Source organism: Eurypyga helias, unplaced genomic scaffold (assembly GCF_000690775.1).
Source record: "Eurypyga helias isolate BGI_N326 unplaced genomic scaffold, ASM69077v1 scaffold11322, whole genome shotgun sequence".
Taxonomy (NCBI): Eukaryota; Metazoa; Chordata; class Aves; order Eurypygiformes; family Eurypygidae; genus Eurypyga; species Eurypyga helias.
This window is the reverse complement of record NW_010236634.1, coordinates 22849-42361: the sequence shown is the minus strand read 5'-3', so window position 1 is coordinate 42361 and position 19513 is coordinate 22849. Positions and strand designations below refer to the sequence as shown.

The following is a 19513-nucleotide window of genomic DNA, read 5'->3' as shown; positions in this document are numbered from 1 at the left end:
CCCTTTTTTTATTTAGATAGATCCAATCAGAATCCAGGCTACTGTGGGCTGAGTTGGTCCCACCAGAGCAGTGAAGGTTCACAAGTTTATGCTACCCGAGCATCTGCGGCTCTGTCTCCCTGTGGAGTGTTTGCCAGGGTTCAATACAATTTTATCTGATTACTGAAGCAGGACCTGGATGGAGCACGTGGCTCAAATTTTATTACGTGTTCACGGTTGCAGGGAACAACAGATTTCTTCAGACAGCTCACCCATCACCTGCAGCCTTCGCCGTGTGCACACCACCCCCAACACAATGACCAACCTGAGTGTCTCCAGTGTGGCAGCCCCCACCGAATGCCTGGTCTGCTCAGAGCTGGCCTTGCTCATCCATTTCTTCCCCTGCCAACACAGTATTGTGTGTGAAGGTAAGTCTGTTTTGGCGGTGGGGTTTGTTCCTTTTTAAAATTTTTTCTATCCTGTTGCATCACACAGCTTCCCTAGCTGGACTCTCATAAATCAAACTCTGTTTAGACACAAAGCTATTGTGCCCTTTGTGCCCTGAAACCACCCCAGCATGAGTTCAGCACTGCCATCTTATCTAAGATGTCCAAAGCCATCTATGGAAAACCCAGAGTGTTCTCACTACATGCTGTTTGGGACCCCAGGCAGCTTTGCTTGTGCTTATAGATGACCTGGGTAATTCAGGAGGAAAGCCAGATTTTTCAGTTCTAGCTGGCAGTGCTTTATCTGTCAAAAACCTCCTGAGAAGGACTTCCTTCTTCTCTGGCTTTTGTTACTGGTTTGTATTTCAGTTGGTTTAATGGCAGCCTGGTCAAACCACGGCAGCAAGTTTATGTCACGACGTGCTCACAGTCTGACCACAGGGAATTCAATAAGGACTGTGTGCCAGAGCTGCATCCTTTTCCCTCAGAGAAAAGGGCTGTTTTGATCCACAGTGCAGCAGTCCCAGTGGCACAGAACATTGTGCCACTAGCAAGACTAAACCAAGAGACTAGGACATAGCTCCAAGAGAAAGTAGTGTCTTCATTTCTGTCAGAAATGATCTCGTTATCATCCAGGGAGGGCTCAGGTTGTTCCAAGCTGATGTTCTTGAGTCTACTGTCTTCCTCTGGATTCTGGCATCAGTGGGCTTAATCGTAATCTCTTCTTGTATCCTTTCTGGTAGAATGCTCCAGGAGAATGAAGAAGTGCATCAAGTGTCAAGTGACAATAACCAAAAAACTGAAACAAGGTAGGTTTGCTGCTGCTGCCAAGTGCCGTGGGAAGGGTCCTGCACAGCGTTAGTTTGAGCAGAATCAATGTTTCTCAATGAAATAAGTGTAAGGAAGCAAGTTGATTTGGTTTTGGTTTGGGCAGCTGGCAACAAAATAATGATGAGAGATCCAAATGAGACATTTGCATGCGGATTTCCGCTGGAGGAGGAACATCAAGGCCTCTGAAAATACCAGCAGGGCTTCCCCGTCAGTGATCTCTTCAGTGTGCCTTTGGCAAGCTCCCCGTCCCCAAACTTGCTTCAGCTTTATGGGTTTGAAATCACTTCTTGCACCACTGACGTGCAACCAGTTCCAGAAAGTTGGGGAAAGGGGCATCGATACTGAAGTGCAAAGCTACCTAATCAAAGGTTGAGGAGCAGAAGATGAACAGTGGCCTGTATTAAGCTGAAACCAGGAGTGGTCGAATCCTGACTGTGAATTTGAATCCCAGATGTGAACAGGAGGTTGAGAGAACATAGTATTCACAGCACAGTGAGGACTAGTATGGCAGAGCATCACAACCAGCTCTGAATGTTTTTACTTGAAGGTAGCAGCAGCATGTCCCAGAACACCAAGGCAGGACATTTCAGACAACGTTTTGTTTCCTTTAAAAAATACAACCAAACTAACTCAGACACACACACCAGCTGAGCGACTAAACAGAGGAAAGCAACACTGGCCAGTCTGTAAAAAGCAGCATCGCAGGCCTTTTGTTTGAGGGATCCATGGATAAGTCTCAGTGAAGAGCGTTTCTCGTGAGGGGCAGAGTGTCATTAGAGGCACTGCGCGAGGCAGAGCACACTGGTGACTAACTGTCTTCCTGCTGTCCACCCCTGCAGACAGCACCGAGGTGGAGTGCAGCCCAAGCTCTGAATCCACAGATCAGAGGAAGCTGATGGAGGAGCTGCAGAACCGCTACCGGCAGATGGAAGAGCGCATCACCTGCCCTGTGTGCATCGATGACCAAATCAAACTGGTCTTCCAGTGTGGACATGGCTCTTGCCCAGACTGCAGCACAGCCCTTACTGTCTGCCCCATCTGCCGGCAGGCTATCCGGGAGAGGATTCAGATCTTTGTCTAAGGATATGCTTGCTTCCCTTCCCGTTCCCACCTCCCTCCTTTATGTCCTTTTTGTTTGCATTTTAGATGAGAAGTGCTAGTCAGGCTGGTGTGTTTGGCTCCCTGAAAAGCCATCTCGGAAGAGTGGGAAGCAGATAACTGATGTGACTTGGGTGGAGGTGGACGGGGTCCCCTCTACTTACAGTGTCCTAAGGCCCAGGAGCGGTGCTGGAGCGCAGGCAAGCCCCCTCACCCTCTGCTGCTGAGCCAGCAGAAGACCTGAAGTGAAGAAGACTGACCTGCCTACTGAAAGTGTGAGACTTGCAGACCAGAAGCGAATAGCATTCCATACGCGGATGTTTTCAACGGCATCTGGCTCCAGTGATGCATCGTGTCTGGTGACCTGACCCTGCAGGTCCGCAGCCTTGTGTTGCTCTGAAAGGAGATGCTGTCGGAAGATTTACCTTACACCTCAGCAGGCAACAGCAAAGTGTAAACTTGTGCTTCACGTGAGGAGATGCAAGAGGAGATGGGTGACAGCGTTCGTTCTCCTGGATGCCTGTCAGTGGTAGGCAGGTAGCGTCCCAAGACAGCGTGCTCTGAACTAGCACTACGGGCTCAACAAGAACTTGGACTGACAGTGGCAAATCTGGATGTCATGAGATCCTAAAGACAGAGCGTGTGCCTTAGAGATAAAGTAGTGAACACTGATTGGAGAAAATGTTGTTACAACAAATATTTCTAACCTCTAAGTGACACTCTTCTTCCATTTTTGGGTTGGTTTTTTTTTTGGCACGACCGTGTGTTCAGAGACTCCTGAGCTTTCTATCCATAATGCCAAAGGCAGGTGTTAAATACTCCAAAGTGTAAAGAAAATAAATAGTAAGAAATAAGACACGAGAAAAAGGGATTTCATTTTTGTTTCTTTGTTTTGCAGTAAAACTTAATAAAATATATATTTTCCTGAACATTAAAATGAATGTACAAACAGTCGCTGAAATATGGATCCGGCTGTATTGTGTTTTCCAGCTGTCTGATGGAAGCAATATTATCCACTGAGTCCATCCTGTAAGGTCACCGTCAGTGGCAGTGGCAGCCTGTAGGGCCGGCGTGCCGCGCGTGTGTGTGCGTACATACGTGTTTGCGTGCGGTGTGTGTCTTCAGTGACACCGCTGTACACAAACATACTCTTGGTTACGGATTGCAAGCAATATTTGAAACAAACCAAAATGCTGTGTTCCTCTGCGGTTTGTGGTTGTTAGCAATGGAATATGATAGGAATATGTGGTAGTTACAGGAATATTTACTACTCGATTATCCCTTGCGAGAAGGTCTTATGTCCTGACCTCTGATGAAATATTCACTTGAAGCTGTTGCAGTTTCAGTCGATATTTTTGAGCTATGAAAATGGGATAGATTTGACCCCTAAATTATTTGATTGGGATAGATTTAACACCCAGATAACCCACAGATGAATGTCAGAAGCAGCTTTGGTAAAAGTCAGAGGTGCAGGTACTCATTTACCTATTTCCTAGCAGTCATGTTAGCGTAAGTTCCTTTGGGATAAACCAGACATTTCCCTGGAATGTTTGCTGTGTTGCAGTAGGACAGCAAGAGAAAATAGGCAAGGGGCATTTTCACCAAGAACAAAACTGAGCCGTCTTCGTAACGTAAGAGCTGCTTTCACCACTATTTGGTGCAAGTCACTAATTTTCCAGGCTGTATATTACCCCAACCCTGTGCTAAGCTTTTTTTTTTTTGAAATACAGATCTTTCAGAAGCCTCTACGTCAAATCCAAAAGCAGTTTACTAAGGGTGAAACTGGTCGGTACTTCGTGGCGTGTGTTAAGTGCCGGTGTGTGCTGGCCCTTGGGAGAGCGGGGACAGAGGTGGGAAGCTGTTCAATGTGTTGTGGTTTTTCATCTGTTGCTTCTGAAGTGTCAGTTTATTCAGGAAAAAAAAAAAAAAACAGCAGGGAGCATCTGCTTCATTTTGAAATAATTTGTTTGGATACTAAATGAAGAGAAGCTTCCAAGCGATTATTCTCCCTAAAGGAAAAAAACTGTAGGACAACTGCAGCCTTTGACCTCTCAGCTCTGCAGCTGTTAGGGAAAATGGAAATGATTTTTCCTTTCCCTGGCTAATGAAAAGAGATTTTGTTTTTTTTGGAAAGAAGAACACCCTTCAATTTTATGTTTTAATTTTTAAAAAATGCAAGTTCCATTTCAGGATCTCCTGATCTTGTTTTCATATCTGAAATTCATTAGCTGGCCAAAAAGAGGGAATATTGCACAGCACAACATACCCGCTGGAGAACTACAGACCTGGTTCGCAGACGTAGCGTTCAGGTTGGGAATAGAGTCTTTTCGTTTCCCTGTTCCTGCTGTGACCGCTTGTGAGGAGCTGAGCTGTTAAACACCATCTTGACCCTTTCATTTTCCTAGTAAGAAGAAGGGGAACCTCAGCTGAGAAGAAACAAGACGGTCAGTGGAGCCACAGGAGTTAACAGAAGGCAAGCGGATGTCCTTAAGCGCCAGGTATGGTTTTGGCAAGCTTTGCCTCCCATGGCAGGCTCAGCTCCGTGGAAGTCGGAGGCTTTGGAGAAGGGAAGAAGGTTCTGCTCTTCTCTCTTTCCTGATAAGCTGGTTTGCATGGAGAACCAGGATCGGAGGGATTGGGTGCCACGCTGGGTGAAACGGTTAGCTTCACCTACTTGGTAGTTCACCTAGTTCATGTGTAATGTGGCCTGGAGTCTCAGCTTGCAAAATAGTTTGCTCCAGTTTGGGCCTGAATCTGAAGTATGAGAAGAAAAAGCTACCTGTAGTGAGCAGGAAGAGAGACAAGAGCCTGGCCTGAGATTAGGAGTTGCGTTAAATTTAGATGGAGATTACAAGAGAGGAAAGGGGGGGGTGGGAGATGTTCCTCCCCTTTCTCACCAGTTGGTACCCTTGCTGGTTATTGAACAGCCAGGGGTGGAAGAGAGGCAAGGAGATGTCAGAGCAGTAGGCAAATGCTCCTTTAAAGACAAAAATACTGCCAGTAGTTAATCAGTGTGGAGAGTGAGTAACTCTCTGCTTGGTGTTTATTACTGGTTGGTCTCACAAAAATGGGACTGCCGGCTCTTCCACAAACGAGCTGGGAAGCTGCTTCTTGTCGCGGGGGCTTCTGCCACCCCCTGAAATGCAGCTCTATCCCCTGCAGCAGTGTACAGCCCTGGCTTTAAAAGGGAGGAAACTCGCTAGTCTTTCTGGTGTGCAACTCCAGCTGTAAGACGGCCGCTCATCCCGTGCTCAGAAACAGGGTTTCCTTTGGAAGAGTGGCCAAAACTGTGTTTCACAGCCAGCATGAGCCCCAGGGAGAGGAGAGAGGGAGATAGCTTGTCCAACGGCAGAGCCGGGAAAAGAACCCACTGCTCCTTTGATTATGTTCCCACTCGTCCATGCAGCCTCCAGGATTTCGGGAGGATTTGTCCACCCACAGATGGACTACAGATTATTAATATAGCCCACCAAAGGGCAACAGCGAAATATCCCCACTCAGGGAAGCAGTTCTTACCCGGTTATGGACACGCTTTAGTACCTGTGTATTGAGAAGCATCTCCCTCGCTCCGCTCCTGCAATCGCTACGTGGCCGTGACCGGACTGCTGAGCTTCTGACTGGGGTCAAGACCACGTCTCCCTGCTAACGCAAGGTCAGGCCTGTACAGGCACTTCTGTGAGCTGCAGCTCCAAATTGACAGTTAAGCAAAATATTCCGTTTTCTTTGCCAGCTGGAGCAAGCCCTTGTTTTCAGTTCATTTGCTGTTCAGCAGACCGTGGCTTATTCTAGGAACATCAGCAGATGCTGATCACGAGGGGCTGCACGATAGAAAGCGGGAGAATGCTTGGGGACCAAAGAACATTCTTATTCTCCCCCCTCCCATGGGAATGTTGCTCCCTGCTACAGCAGATACAATCCTTTTTAGTCCACGACCCACTGAAAAAGTCCAAGTTTTAACGGCTTTTCCCACAGGAACCACGCAAGAATGTTGGGTTGGTTTTTTTTTTCCCTCTCCCCCAAGTTGTGAGATGAGTGAATAAATATGTAAGTGCTTTTTAAAATAAGAGCTATATGAGGATTTGCTAACGCTTTTCACATGGGCCACCAAGGAGCCAATGTGTGGTAAATCACATTCAGCTGTGTGCACCCCCCTCCCCTGCCTGTGGCCTGCGTTTGGACTGGTGCCCCAGAGATGAAACGCTGATGCTCAGGCCTTGAGCCGCCAAACACGATCCGATGTTAGGTCCTTCTTCCTTCCCGGTCTTCCCCACGTCCACGTAGAGCTCCCAGTTCACAGTGGGGGAAGCTAACGCGAGCACTTTGTTCCAGTGTGGAATAGCATGCACTTAATCCATGAATAAATAAGAGGTTTCCTGGGAGGTGAGATTCAGTTTGGATAGTCAGACAGCTACAGCTCTAGCAGCAATGGTTGTGCTCTGCGTAGTGACTCTCAGCATGAGTAAAGACGTTGTAGTAGGTTGTTCCTGTGTCATTCTCGGGACTTGAGCGAAGCAGTGCCAGCGTGCTTCCTGCCCTGCCGCGCCCGGGCTAGCTTTCCTCTTAAACGTGGCAAATTCAGCAGGGAGAACCCTTTGGAAATAGTGCTGAAAGTAACCGTTAATGCTAACGATGCTGAGTAAAGGGGAGGAGAGGAATGCTAAGAAGAATCCAGGGAAGTGAAAGGTATTTATTTTTGAGCTAAAGCTTGCTCTTGGGAGTGCAGCCGTATCACAGAATGGTTTGGGTTGGAAGGGACCTTAAAGACCGTCCAGTTCCAACCCCCCTGCCATGGACAGGGACACCTTCTACTAGACCAGGTTGCTCCAAGCCTCATCCAGCCTGGCCTTGGACACTCCCAGGGATGGAGCATCCACAGCTTCTCTGGGCAACCTGTCCCAGTGCCTCCCCACCCTCTCCGGGAAGAATTTCTTCCTGATATCTAATCTAACCCTCCCCACTTTCAGTTTAAACCCGTTACCCCTTGTCCTGTCACTACAGTCCCTGGTGAAAAGTCCCCCCCAGTTTCCTTGTAGCCCCCTCGTACGCTGTGCATTATACAGCAGCCCTGCTTCAAACTCTTGGGCAATAGCAGAGCGGGACTGAGGTGGTTTAACACGGAAAGTGCGTTGTGTTGTGCGAATGGCCCAACCCTTTGTGTTTTCCACAGTCCCTAGTGTGAGCACTTTATGCAACGGTCATTCCCTTGCCAGCTGCTCTGAGCCTGCCTTTTCATCTGACATTTACTGCCTGCAGACAGCTCAGGATATGCATCCCTAAGTGTTTGTTTAGAAAATCCCAGCTCCCTACAAATGATATCCAGGTCCTGGTGACTAAGAGCAGGAAGACAGAGCAAAGCCGGATCTGCAGCCCTGCCTTCCTCCCCTCTTCCCCCTTACACCATATGGATTCCCTCAAAGTGTAATGTGTTCCATTGCTCTTCGACGCTGTGCAGAAACCAAAGCCAGGAATGTTTTCTGTCCAAATATAGTCAGGATGACAGTTCTCGTCTGCAGTCCAAACCAAATACCCGCACTCGAGAACCTGAGACCTGTAAAATTCATCAGAGCTCCGAAGTCACAGCAGCAGTTCTCTGCATTACACAGAAGCCATCCTTTCCGGGGCTCAGGCTGCCTGGTAAAGCACGGAGACGGTTTCCAGCTGTTGGAAAAGACAGAGATAAAACTTGAGTCCTGACTAACTTGCCCTTGGCAGAGGGCAACAGTGGCTCCCAGAATGGAGCCTGGGGAGCTGTCTGAAGTGTCTGAAAGAGGCTTAAATTCTGACAAGTGCTGCAGATTTGAGGCCACTAATGGCTGCATCTGAGAGTCCCGTAAGCGTAAGTATCTCTTGGGAAAGCCATGATATTCTTACCCCTGTCCTCTGCCCTGGGTCGAAATGTCAACAGATGCGCTCTCTGGTCCTCATAATCCTTAAAATCTACTGTGCTTGAAATGAACCACCACAGTATTAATGAACGAAGTATAAACCTGAAATTCAGCTTTGTACCAGCTGTGCCACTGAGGATTCTGGCCAGAACTTGTGCAGCAAAGCATCCAGATGCAGAGTGACTTTATCGGAAGCGTTGTTAGCGTGCGCAGCACCGAGTTCATGTCTGTCCCTCAGCTCCTGTGTCTGAGTTCGGAATACCTCCGCACCAGAGCTTTCCTCGTCTGACCCTCGCTGCCATCATAACTGGGGTTTGTCTTGGCCTTGCTGCTGAGCTGGTGTCTGAGCAAATATTTGGCTTCAATTTTAACAGTTCCGAAAGCATTCTGCAGCCAGTGGTGTGGTAAAGTTGGATGCGCAGGCACTGAGTTTCCATGCGGATGGGCACGGTGCATTCCCGGCGTGTGGGGGGAAAGTGAACTACGTGCTTTCCAAGAAACCTGCCGCTCTCGCTTCGGATCCGCCGAGGTATAGCCTGCCTGCTACCTTGACAGGGAAGCAGCAGCCTAGGTGTCAGAGAGGTCGTGAATCATCTCTGCAGCTAAAGATTCCCATCAGCCAGCACGTGGCACAGGGAGGTGAATAGCTGGTGTGCAGGATGGTCTCTGGCCCCATTCAGAAGGTCTCAGTGCCTCAAAGAAAAGGGCTTGGCTGTGCTAACCTTTCCTAGCTGCGTGAATCAGTACTCAAGAACAGTGAGGTCCTCAAGAATGCACTTTTACTTAAGCTCTAGATACTAACTTGGGTGAGGGGGTCTGAGCTGAGATGTATTTTACAAAAACTTTTACTTTCTTTACATTAGGGTAAAGGAAACTCTTCGTTCCCTCAGGCTGCGTGGTTGTGCGAGTTCTTAACCCATGCTTTCAAATTCAGGTTTGTGTGGTCATCTTCAGGAACAGTAATGCACTGACCGGGTGCTGGGAAGATTTCAGGGTCCTGCTCCTTAAGGTTCCATGCTTGACCTCAGCACGTCTTCTCTCCTGTGCAGTCCTGTGGGTCTTAACCTGTAAGGTGCCAAGAACAGCGCTGCCCGACCCGACTGACGTGGGACTAAACGCTCTGAGGGACTGCGAGATGCTGGGATGCTCTGGCAAGAGGAGGGGCTGTATGTAGCTGTGTGTGAGCTGAAGTCTTCTTCAAACCCTGCTGACTCGTACTCGCCGTATGAAAGGCAGAGGCACTTGATGCTGTTACGCAGTTCCGTGCCTGAAACTCAGTGTTCTTCCAGCGCCCTGTTCGCTAGCAGTGTTCTTCTTTCACCCTAGTACTGCTCCACTGCAGAAGAGCTCTTGGCTGAAGTTTATAAGCCCCATTCCAAGGCAGGTTTTTGCTTGGATTCCCTTCTCTATCACTCTCTCTGCAGACTCCGACAGGAACTTGTTCAGGGGACCTGAGACACTGGGATCTTTAGGAGTGGGTTGTTCCCAGTTTCTCGCTTCGTGTGTGGTCTACAGCTTGCCCCACAAATGGAGGTGCATTTGCACCGCTCTGGAACTGCAAACAAAGCACTTGTTCAGAGCGCTCGCGCGCAGGCACGTTTCCTTCTGCCAGCTGTGCTACTGGGGAAGAGGTGTAACTATCCCTGGAAAGCTGCAGCTGATGGCTGAGCCCTCTACCCTTGCTTTCTGCTCTCTCTTCCGCCTACTTCCAGCTTTCCTTTGTAATCCTATCCATAACTCCCTTCCACGTTGCTCCTTACCCTCTCCTCCTGGTATCTGAACAACGGCTGCACTTCACCCGCTCTCTGCAGAAAGCATGGGTTTTTCTCCAGGGGGGAGCGTGGTGAAAAGTGAACCAGAAAATACTCGTGGAACTGTACAGAGTCATTGGTCGTATTTGTTCTGAGTTGTTTTAAAGCTCCGGCCAGTTTTAGTCTGAAAATACATGAAACTTAACAAAGTTTGATTATGAACCAGGGAAAAATCATTCAAAAGAAACCATTTTTCATAATTAAATGTGCAAGAAGTTTCCTTTCAAGCGCTTCGGATATGCCCTAGGAATGTTTTATACTGGCTGGCACCAGAACTGCCCCCTCCCTGCCTGTCAGACTCGGAGACTGCACAGTTCCCTCTCGGCTGTCTGGTCAGCCAAGGACACCCCACTCAGCCAAGGACACCCCGCTCGGCCGGAGCGCTGACCAGTGCCCACTGACCAGGCAGATGTGCAGCTATTCCTGAAAACTTGAGAGTTTCTGAGTAAGCTTTTTACAGAGCCCTGGACTGACCTCACATCTGCAGCCTGGAGGTGCCCTGAGGACCCCGACAACTAGAGACCGACTGCTCGCTCCTCCGAGTCAGCCTTTGTGATGGGCTCAGCCTGAGGTACCCAAAATCAGCGGGGTTCAGAAAATACTTGTCTTTCCCAGCAGGACAGCCCCGTGCTGGGTAGCTCCCGAGTACACAAGAAATTTGCATCTCACTTCCCAGATTTAATGGAAGACGGAGTCGATGTTTACTTTTATCAGAGTTTGTAAACTCCCTGAGCAGAATCTCCTCAGCAGAGAAGCCCAGCCTGCTCTCTGACAGCATCTCATTTTTCATCCTGCTCCTGAAGACAGCCCCTGACAAATGACAGCTCTGCTAGCGTTAAGTATCCCTAATGAAACATTCCAAGGGCATGATGCTGGATTCTAGATTCCCTTTTTCTGCCCCCCTCTCCCAATTTTTTCATGACATAGAGCTGACAACTGCAGATTTGTCCTCTGTTACTGTACAGTCAGTTAAAAGAAAAGGGTTCGTGTCCATCCCAGCTTGTTTCACTTTGCTGCTTTTCCTCCGCCAGCCCAACTTTCAGCTGCAGTAACATGATCCCACTTGGCGGAGGCTGAGAGAATCTTTGGCACGTTGGAAAGAGGCTTAATGTAAAGTCTACATTTTTTTTTTTTCATTTTATTTTTTTAGGGCTTTTTGAAACTGGAGTGATTCTGCACCACTTTGGCAGTCACGGCAGGGCTGCTCACAGATGCTCCAGATGCAACTGGGAGCATAAGGATTACCAATGCATTCCATGAAGAGGAGAGTGTCTGTCGAATCTCCCCCTAAAAAGGATTAAAGAACGACATGGATCAAGGAGAACAACTTTCTGCAGACAGAAGGAAGAGCTGCCACTCGGTTGACCAGAAAAAGAGCAATGGCTGTGGAACCCTTGTGGGATTTTTGTGCTTATTCCCTGTGGCGGCTTTGCTGGCTGTTGTGGGAGATCCAGCTGGAGCTGCAGTTCAGAGAAGCCAGGTAGGGGAAAGGATCTAATTCTCAAGTGCTTGAAAGGGGAGTGGGGACATCAAATACATGTGCATGTGCAGTCTTCTAGGAAGACAGGTAAATTCAGGAAGCAACCTAAACAACGTGTAAATAATTTAGGGCAACAAGTTGTGTTTATGGCTGTTTGAGTCCCTTTTTGCAAAGGACCCTGGCAGGTAATTGTGCATCCAAGTAGAACCAGGTTGTTGCGAGGGGGGTGCAGTTTGCAGGCAACCAAACCGTGAATGTGCAGATTTGGGTTGTTTTCCCTCAGCGCTTTGGCTGTTCCGCTGAGTACCTCTGCTCTCCCAGCCTAGTATGATGTGGCACGCATATATTCTGATTCCTGGAGCAGCTGAGCTTCCCTAGGAACTCCAGAGGCAGGGCTCAGCTCTGAACTGGCAGTTAACGCTGGACCCACCGTTTGCTGGTACTAACTCCCTTCCAAGGTCCATCCCTTAGGAACACGCTGGGGCAGAGTGGCGGGGGGGAACTATAGCGAGGCTCTGGGGCTCTCAGAAGCTGATCTTAATTTTTGCTTTTAGCTTAATTTTAGCTTGTGATTTTCTAAAAAACCCCAATTTTCTCAACGTGCTTGCGTCCTTTCCTGCCATTTGTGTTTAGGAAGACCCAGGCAATAGCACCCCTCGTTTGCATCACATGCTCAGGGCTCTTGATTGATTGATCCTAGGTCACAGAGTTACATTACTGTTTAGTTAATGAGGAGGGAACTGTGTGACTAGGAGGGGGAGAGGGGAGTGTGTTACATTCACTACAACTCAGCGAAGTAAATTAACGGAGGTCTGACTGCACAGGGCGAATGACGTAGAGCAGGGATGTTGACCAGTGTCTGCCTTATATGTAACGTTGGTGTCTGTTGCAGTGTTGAGGGCTGAAGCTCCTCCTTTTACTGCCTCCCAAGTGTTTTGAGTGTTTGAGACCTTAACACACAGTCGGATGGGTTTCCTCCTGGGAGCAGCTGACCTCTTCTCCAGTTCCGAGTATTCCCATAGTCTTGGTTCTCTGGCGTCCAGGCAGATCCTTTGATCCAGATTATACTGTGAAATTTCATTCCAGTTCTCTCAGAATCCTACATCTGAGCTACAGCATGTGTGTGGTACCCCACCCTTCCCCATTAATTTTGCAACACATTCTTAATGAAAAGCATCCTGTTGCACTGGTGGTTGGTAGAACAAAGACTGGAGTAGAGGCGAGGCTGAGCAGGATGTCTCAACGGGAGAACTCAGCCCTCTGCACCTTTCTTGACCCAGCGACTGGGTCAGAGACCGGTTTCAGGGATGGCTGGTGGGCCTGACTCACCCTTACTTTGTTTTGTATTTTGAGGATAAGCTCACGAGGGACACAGTTTTCTTTCTTTCTCCTCCCCTTGTTCAGCACTCGTGGCTTTAGGGTTTTAAGCTCAGTGGCTGTAGAGAAGACAATCATTTTTCTCCCTCGTGGCTGGAGTTTTCCTTGTAGAAGGAGAAGCCAGCAGGCTGTTTCTATCTCATTTTCCTCTGCGGATACCCAGGGGGCTTTAAGGAGAGCCTCAGGGTTTCACCCTACAAGGATGTACTTGGATGTCCCAGTGGCAGAGGAGGCAGAACCGCCTGTGTCCGTTACTCAGCCGTTGCATCTTACAGCTCCATAAACTGGAAACGGCGCTGGTTGGTCTGTGAATTCTAGAGGCTGGAAAGCAAATGCTCTGCATGTTCTGCTGCCCTTGCTAAGGAGCAGGAGCATCTACCACAAGGATAGACCGCTACGGAAGAGTGTTAATACCTTACCTCATCCCATCCTAAGTGACCAGGTCTCCTGAGTCAGGGCTTGTAGACTGAGAATTCCCAGGGCCAGTGATCCGGGGATATTCCTGGCCAGTGCCAGAGCGAACGTGCAGTCGGCACCAGTCCTGGCAAGGGATTGTAGAGAAAACAACAAAGGCAGAAAGGATTTGCCTAATTCTACCCTACTTGAAAGAACGGGAGGAAAACGGGAAAATATCTTCTTATCCTGTAATTATGAGCTAATCTTCTCCAGGCTTCTCTTACAGCTCCAACAGATCGCTGATATGATGCACAGGCTAGCTGATCCTCCACCTGGTGTTGCCGCTCTAAAGGATGCAAAATTTTCCTTTCATATCAAGGGAAAATGGCATTCTCAGGGTAGAATCGGAGGTAAAAGCCACTGGAGGTGAAGGGAGAGGGACGAGAGCCAGTGTACTCGCATGGCACGTGCCTTGGTGAAGGGGCCAGGCCTTGAGCTGAGCGAACCAAAGCGTACGGGTTCTTAAGTCAGATCCCTTAAAACAGCAATGACAAAGGTTAAAAGGGAAAAGTGATCCTGTGCGTTCTTTCAAGAGCCAGTTGGCGTCGTAAGGCTCTCAGAAATGTGATCCGAGGCCCTGCCAAAAGCTTGCAGCGTAGAAAGCAAGGTGTTAGTTTAACGTCTCACGGTGATGGTCTGTGGCCCCGGCGTTCCTTACATTCAGAGATCTCAACCTGTGAGTCAGACCCGCCGCTGAGCTGGAGGAAAGGCTAGAAGACTGTCCTTCTAGGAAAGATACACTGAGATGAGGACGAGACACAAGCTAGTCTGGCTCACAGACTGGATTCCTGTTAGGATAGGGCCCCTCAGCCTTAACTCCTCATGGCTAGCCACAGCCATGGAGAGATGCCAGCGATTTGTGCAGTTATCTGGCAGCTGTTACTTCCAGCTTCTTGTCTTTTCTTGCTGTTTGCTTGCTGGGAAACTGGGAGTATGTTATTTTGACTCTCAGAACCTCAGCTCTTCCACGAAGACAGCTCTTGCTCGCTGTAGAATGTGCTGCGGGGCTGAACGAACTCCTACTCATGCAGCTCTTGTAACACTGCCACTGGACCTGTCACTTAGTGTCTTGGTGCCTCTGGAGCAGAGATGACCCAGAGATATTCGGTGTCTTTAGTCCTGAAAAGGGGAAGCAGAGCAGGTAGCCTTCCAGAGAACCGTGTTGGGTCCCATTCTTTTACCTCCACTACTCAGGACTAAAAGGGTTTTGCAGCTTGTGTCAGACCTGACACCAAATTTGATGTCTTTTACTGTATGATGGTTTTAAATGCACTCCAGGGTTTCCAGGGTTCCTATTTACTTCGAAGGCATTTCAGATCCATGGTGCAGCTTTATAAAGAGCTCTCTGCACAGAGTGTTGCCTGTTTTACTCATTTGTCCGGTATTTCATTTCTTGTGTGGCGAGGCTGGAGAGCAATAGCAAAGTGAAAAGGAAATGAAGACTTTCCAGGAAGAGCTGCAGACTCACTTCTGCTCCATCTGTGCCGTGCTCCAAGAGGAGAGCAGAGAGGCTGCAGTGCCCTGTTGTGGAATTTCGCAGCAGCTCAGGGGAGCCTACAGCTCCGCCTTTATCCCGTGTTGACTGCAGCTCCCTTGCCTTCCTTGCCATGTCTGATGGATGACATGCCCCAAGAACCCCTCCGTATCGCCCCTCTTTTGCTCTGCCCAGCTGTGTTCAGCACGCTGGCAACAGGCACACTTTGCAAAGCAGTGGCCAGCTGACGCACTCGTCTCCCGGACACCCATAAGGGAGCATCAGTGGTGCTCCTCCGCCTCCCCCTGTCCCATACCCAGCAGTTTTTCCTTTGCGCTGTTCAACCCCGCAGTCTCTCCCATCTCTTTCAACCTCCTGTTTTGTCTTTTAAGGAAGATGCCGCATCGCCTGGTCCTCATGGAGCGAGTGCTTTGCACAGTCCAGCTTTCCCACCTCGGCCTCCAGCCCGGAGAAAACGATACACGATCACACCGGGGCACTTGAAATGGGACCACTTCAACTTGACATACAAGTACGGACTCGCATTAGCCCCAAGGGTTACCCTTTTCTAAGTGACACTGGGCTCTGAGCTTCTCCTGCATCGCTATTCACCCGCGTTTACCCTGTGTAGACACCAACCACGTGAACACTGCTAATCCGTCGGCTAGTGAACGGGTAGCTGCTCAAGCCGCTCTGAAGCAGCAGCTATTTCTACAAATGCCACACCGCAGCTGCGGGTGATGGGAAGCATCATGGCTGCGGTAGGAGCTGGTAGCACTCGTGGCTGCATGCTGAGGCTACTGACAGTAAAACTCTTTGGGGGCAGGTTCTGGCTTCCCAGAACCAGGCACTTCCCTCGGAAAGTAGTGGATTGTGTACTGACTCTGTCACGTGGTGTTTTTAAGAGGGTTCCCTACCTGAATCCTCACTGAGGGAAATGGCTGTTGAGAGGGTCTGTGATTTCAGGCGGACGGAGGGCTGTCAGTGCTCAGTGCTTTTAGGAACCTCCTTCTCCCTGTTGGCTTCGGGAAAGGCTGCCAGCTCTTAGATTGCTAACAAATGGAACACCCTTGGCAGTTCTAGGGTGAGTGAATGTTAACCCTGACGTTTTCAGGCATTTCTGCCACAAAAAGTGACTGTCTAGGTTCCTGATTTCCAGCTGGGTTTACCACAGCTCAGAACCAGCAGCGTTTCAGCAGCACCGTACAGCCCCGGGGCGGTCTGGGTTTGCTGTGACGGAGCCCTGTACGTGTGCAGTGCTTTCAACACCGAGGCTGTTCAGTGCCACAGCCGATGGAGTCCTAAGGACCGTCACCCCTAGCTGTTCCTCGTTGCTGTCTGGCTCTGTGCTGGCGTAAGGCCGTGTCCGTCCAGCTTGGTGTTCACCTTAGAGCAGCACTCTCCCTTCAGCAGTGGCTGAACAGCCCCTGGTACTGCCCAGTGCCATGGGCCGTGGTGGCAGCAGCCCGAAGAGATGCTGCTTCTCTCTGGGAAAATATTAATGGCATTGTGGAATGTGTTTCAGGAGGGCTAGCGTGAGCTCACGCAGCACGGCTGAGGGAATCCTCTCAAACAGTTCCCTAAGCCGACCCCAGCAGGTAGCTCGGACTGTCGCGGTAAACCTCGGAGCAGCAGGACTTGTGGAGGTTTGGCTGAAAAAGGGCTGTTCGCTCCTGGCTGGGAGTCCGCGTCTTCCTGGAGACACAGGAGCCGAATCAGGGTGTTTTCACTGTCTGATGTGATTGCAAAGGTCCTTTCAGTGTGGCTGCTAGCTTCAGCCACTCCTGCCTTGGAGCAGGCCCCAGACCCGGCCTCCCCAGAGGGCTGCAATCGCTGCGAAACCGCAGTGGCTTGAGTGGCAGGTCACACCGGATTTTGGGATGCTCAAAAGTGGCTCTGGCAGCCTCAGTGTGTGTTGGAGCTTTTTCCTGGCACTGGGCTGAGTTCATCATTATGGAGCTGCAAGGGTCCCTCTGGAATCGTGACCAGACTGTGACTAACGAGTGCGAGAGCTGTCACCAACAAACAGAAGGGAAGTGTGTTGAGCTGTTGGCAGCGGGTTGGCCTGAGGCAGGGGAGGTGAGGACCGGAGGGCAAGTGGGGTGGGCAGGACAGCAGCTGCATCTGCCCCAGAGCTCTGCGCTTACCCCTTTCTTCCCCACAGAAGCAGGAGGGGGAGTATCTCAGGGCCAGGAGGATGGTTTCAAGGTGTGGCTGGTGCTGCAGTTCCCGCTGTTTTCTCTGTAGCTGTTACACGGGAGTCTCCTTGTAACTGACTGGCTTTATTTGCTCAGCGTGCGGCGGTGGTTGCGTTGTGCCGTGGGTGCGGCTGCGGTGCTGATCAGCACGTGTTGACTTCCCGGTGCGTAGCCGGGGGTAGTTCTGCCCGTAAGCTCAACGAACGAGTGGGTGGCATGAACCTGACTCCTTCACACCGAGCAGAGAACATGCATCTCCCTTTATGCTCATCCCAAACGGGCTAAGCCCTATAACAGTCTTAATTGTCCAGGTTTACCCTCATTAACAGCCTGGCTTGATATGAAACCTTCTGCTCCCTTTAGGATGTGCTGGGACGAAGGGAGAACATAAACAGCATAGCTAAAACACAACCAGAGGGGATAGCAGAATATACACAGCTTTTCCCAATTGCTACACTTCAGGCAATTTCCTGAATGCAGACCTTCTTTTGGGACAAGGTAAGTTTCTAGGAGCCATCTGTACGTTTCCATGGTTCTGCCGTCCGGCACCGGTAGCTTTTCTTACCGTTCTGGACCTGTGGCCTAAGCAAAAACCTCTCTCGAGTTTCTCTCTCAAGTGATAAGATTCTTTTCAAAGGAAATAACTTGTTTTACTGTCGAACCTTTGTACATCATAACTCAGTGTGTGCGCATACGTTGTGGTCTGCGTGTTACGGAGTTACCTCGCCGGCTGCCGAAACACAGCCGTTTCCTCTCTAGCAGCGCTGCCGAACACACTGGGAGTTTTTCATTCCTGGAGATCTTTGTCTGAAGTGATGTGCTTGAGGAGCGCCAAATCTGGAGAACAGAACGTGTGGTTGCAAGGAATATCAGCACTATATTAGTCCCTGTGGGAGTTGTTTTAAATATTCTTAATGTTCAGCTCCCCCCAGTCGTGGTTTGAACCCGTTAGAGTGAGTGGAAAGACTTGATTGTCTGAAGGAGCCGTGTGAACCCTCAGCTGACGTTTGGGAACAGCGTTTTCTTGTTGTTCCGTGTTCCCACAGGATCCTGTCCTTCCCAAGAAACCTCATCAATGCCAGGGACACACGCAGGGGCCTAGCAGCTGCGTTCCGAATGTGGAGTGAAGTTTCACCCTTCAGCTTCAGAGAGGTGCCCCGCCACGTGCCCAGCGACTTGAAAATCGGTAAGGCTGCGCGGGCTGCTGGGCCGCCGTTGGGTATTTTAACTCCCCGAGGGACTTGCAGAGTTTCAGTATGGGAACCGGGAGATCATCCTCCTTTGCTGTCTGGGCTCAGCAGGGCCTCTTGGAGAAGGACTGGGGCATCGTTTGCCTTGAGTCAGGGAGAAAAACTACTTTTAGTTGCTCTAAGGAGACGTTAATAGCATAATTAACACTTTCTGTGAATCTTGCAGTCGGGAAGCTTTCGGTATTTGACAAGAATTAACCCTCAAAATCTGCCACGGAGACAGGGTTCTCTGCTCCACAGAGCAGGAAGCTGAGTATGGGGAAGTGAAATGACATAGCCAAGGTCACATAGAGGGAAAGGGCAGGTGACGGGTTCCAGCTTGTTGATGCTTTTATCTCCCTCCGGCTGAAGCGCCGTCTTTTCCCTGTCCTCCCTCCTCCCTTTCCTTCTGCCGCTCGGGTAGTTGCTTCCCGAGTTTCTCAGGCCTTGACCCCTGCTAGTGCTGAGGCATTCGCTGCTCAGTCCCAACTCCAGCTGGGAATTCTCCCTGAGATTCACGCTCTGGGTGAAATAACGATTTCCTGTGCAGATGGCAGCAACACTGAGATAACCAGCGGACTGACCCTTGTTTCGCAACGTGCTCTTCACTCTCGTGTGGCCTGACGCTCCTTAGGAGCACGTGATACTCCTTCCCAGGGGCCTGTCCTCCTGCCACGTGAGCTCCGCGTGGCCCGATGCTGGCGGACGCAGGGGACACGGCAATGGTGTCGTGATGCTGGCAGGAAGACAGCGAGCAGCCGTGGCTCTAAGGCTGTTCGTTCACGTTTAAAATGGAACAATTCCATCCTGGGGTTATCATCTCTCTGTCCCACTTCCCTCCAAAGGAAAAACAAAAGCTCTGTGTGATGTTGCAAGAAGAGCTCAGCATTCCTTTCTGAAAAGGAGACTCATTTGTGTCTGCTGGGAACGGCTCCAAATCCAGGGTCATCACCGGGCCGAGTGTAGCGTGCATCACGTAGCCGTTGCTTTGCGTTGGCTTTGCCTTTTGTGGCTCTGTAGGTTGGGAAACGTGTGGGATACGCCAAGAGATCTGCGTAGGAAACCACAGGTCGAGATACACCGGATCTGCTTTTTCCACAGGCTTCTACTCCATCAACCACACAGACTGCCTGGAGTCTCTCATTCACCACTGCTTCGATGGCACCACGGGGGAGCTCGCCCATGCCTTCTTCCCGCCCAACGGCGAGATCCATTTTGATGACCATGAATACTGGATATTGGGAAACAC

At 49.9% G+C, this 19513-nt stretch overlaps 2 protein-coding genes across 3 annotated transcripts in view; both read left to right on the top strand.

The window, feature by feature from the left end:
- MIB2 (mindbomb E3 ubiquitin protein ligase 2) overlaps positions 1-3089 on the top strand; it is a 32866-nt gene extending 29777 nt beyond the window's left edge. The window contains exons 16-18 of one of the 2 annotated variants that reach the window (XM_010147170.1): positions 223-407; positions 1169-1234; positions 2096-3089. In XM_010147170.1, coding sequence (XP_010145472.1) covers positions 223-407; positions 1169-1234; positions 2096-2337 — 493 coding nt within the window. In that variant the 3' untranslated portion in view covers positions 2338-3089. The remainder of the gene's footprint in view (positions 1-222; positions 408-1168; positions 1235-2095) is intronic. The other variant, XM_010147171.1, reaches the window with a different exon arrangement.
- An 8270-nt stretch (positions 3090-11359) lies between these two features.
- MMP23B (matrix metallopeptidase 23B) overlaps positions 11360-19513 on the top strand; it is an 11846-nt gene continuing 3692 nt past the window's right edge. Inside the window, 4 exon segments of the mRNA XM_010147168.1 lie at positions 11360-11530; positions 15230-15369; positions 18082-18221; positions 19366-19513. The exon segment at positions 19366-19513 is cut by the window's right edge and continues 28 nt beyond it. Coding sequence (XP_010145470.1) covers positions 11360-11530; positions 15230-15369; positions 18082-18221; positions 19366-19513 — 599 coding nt within the window.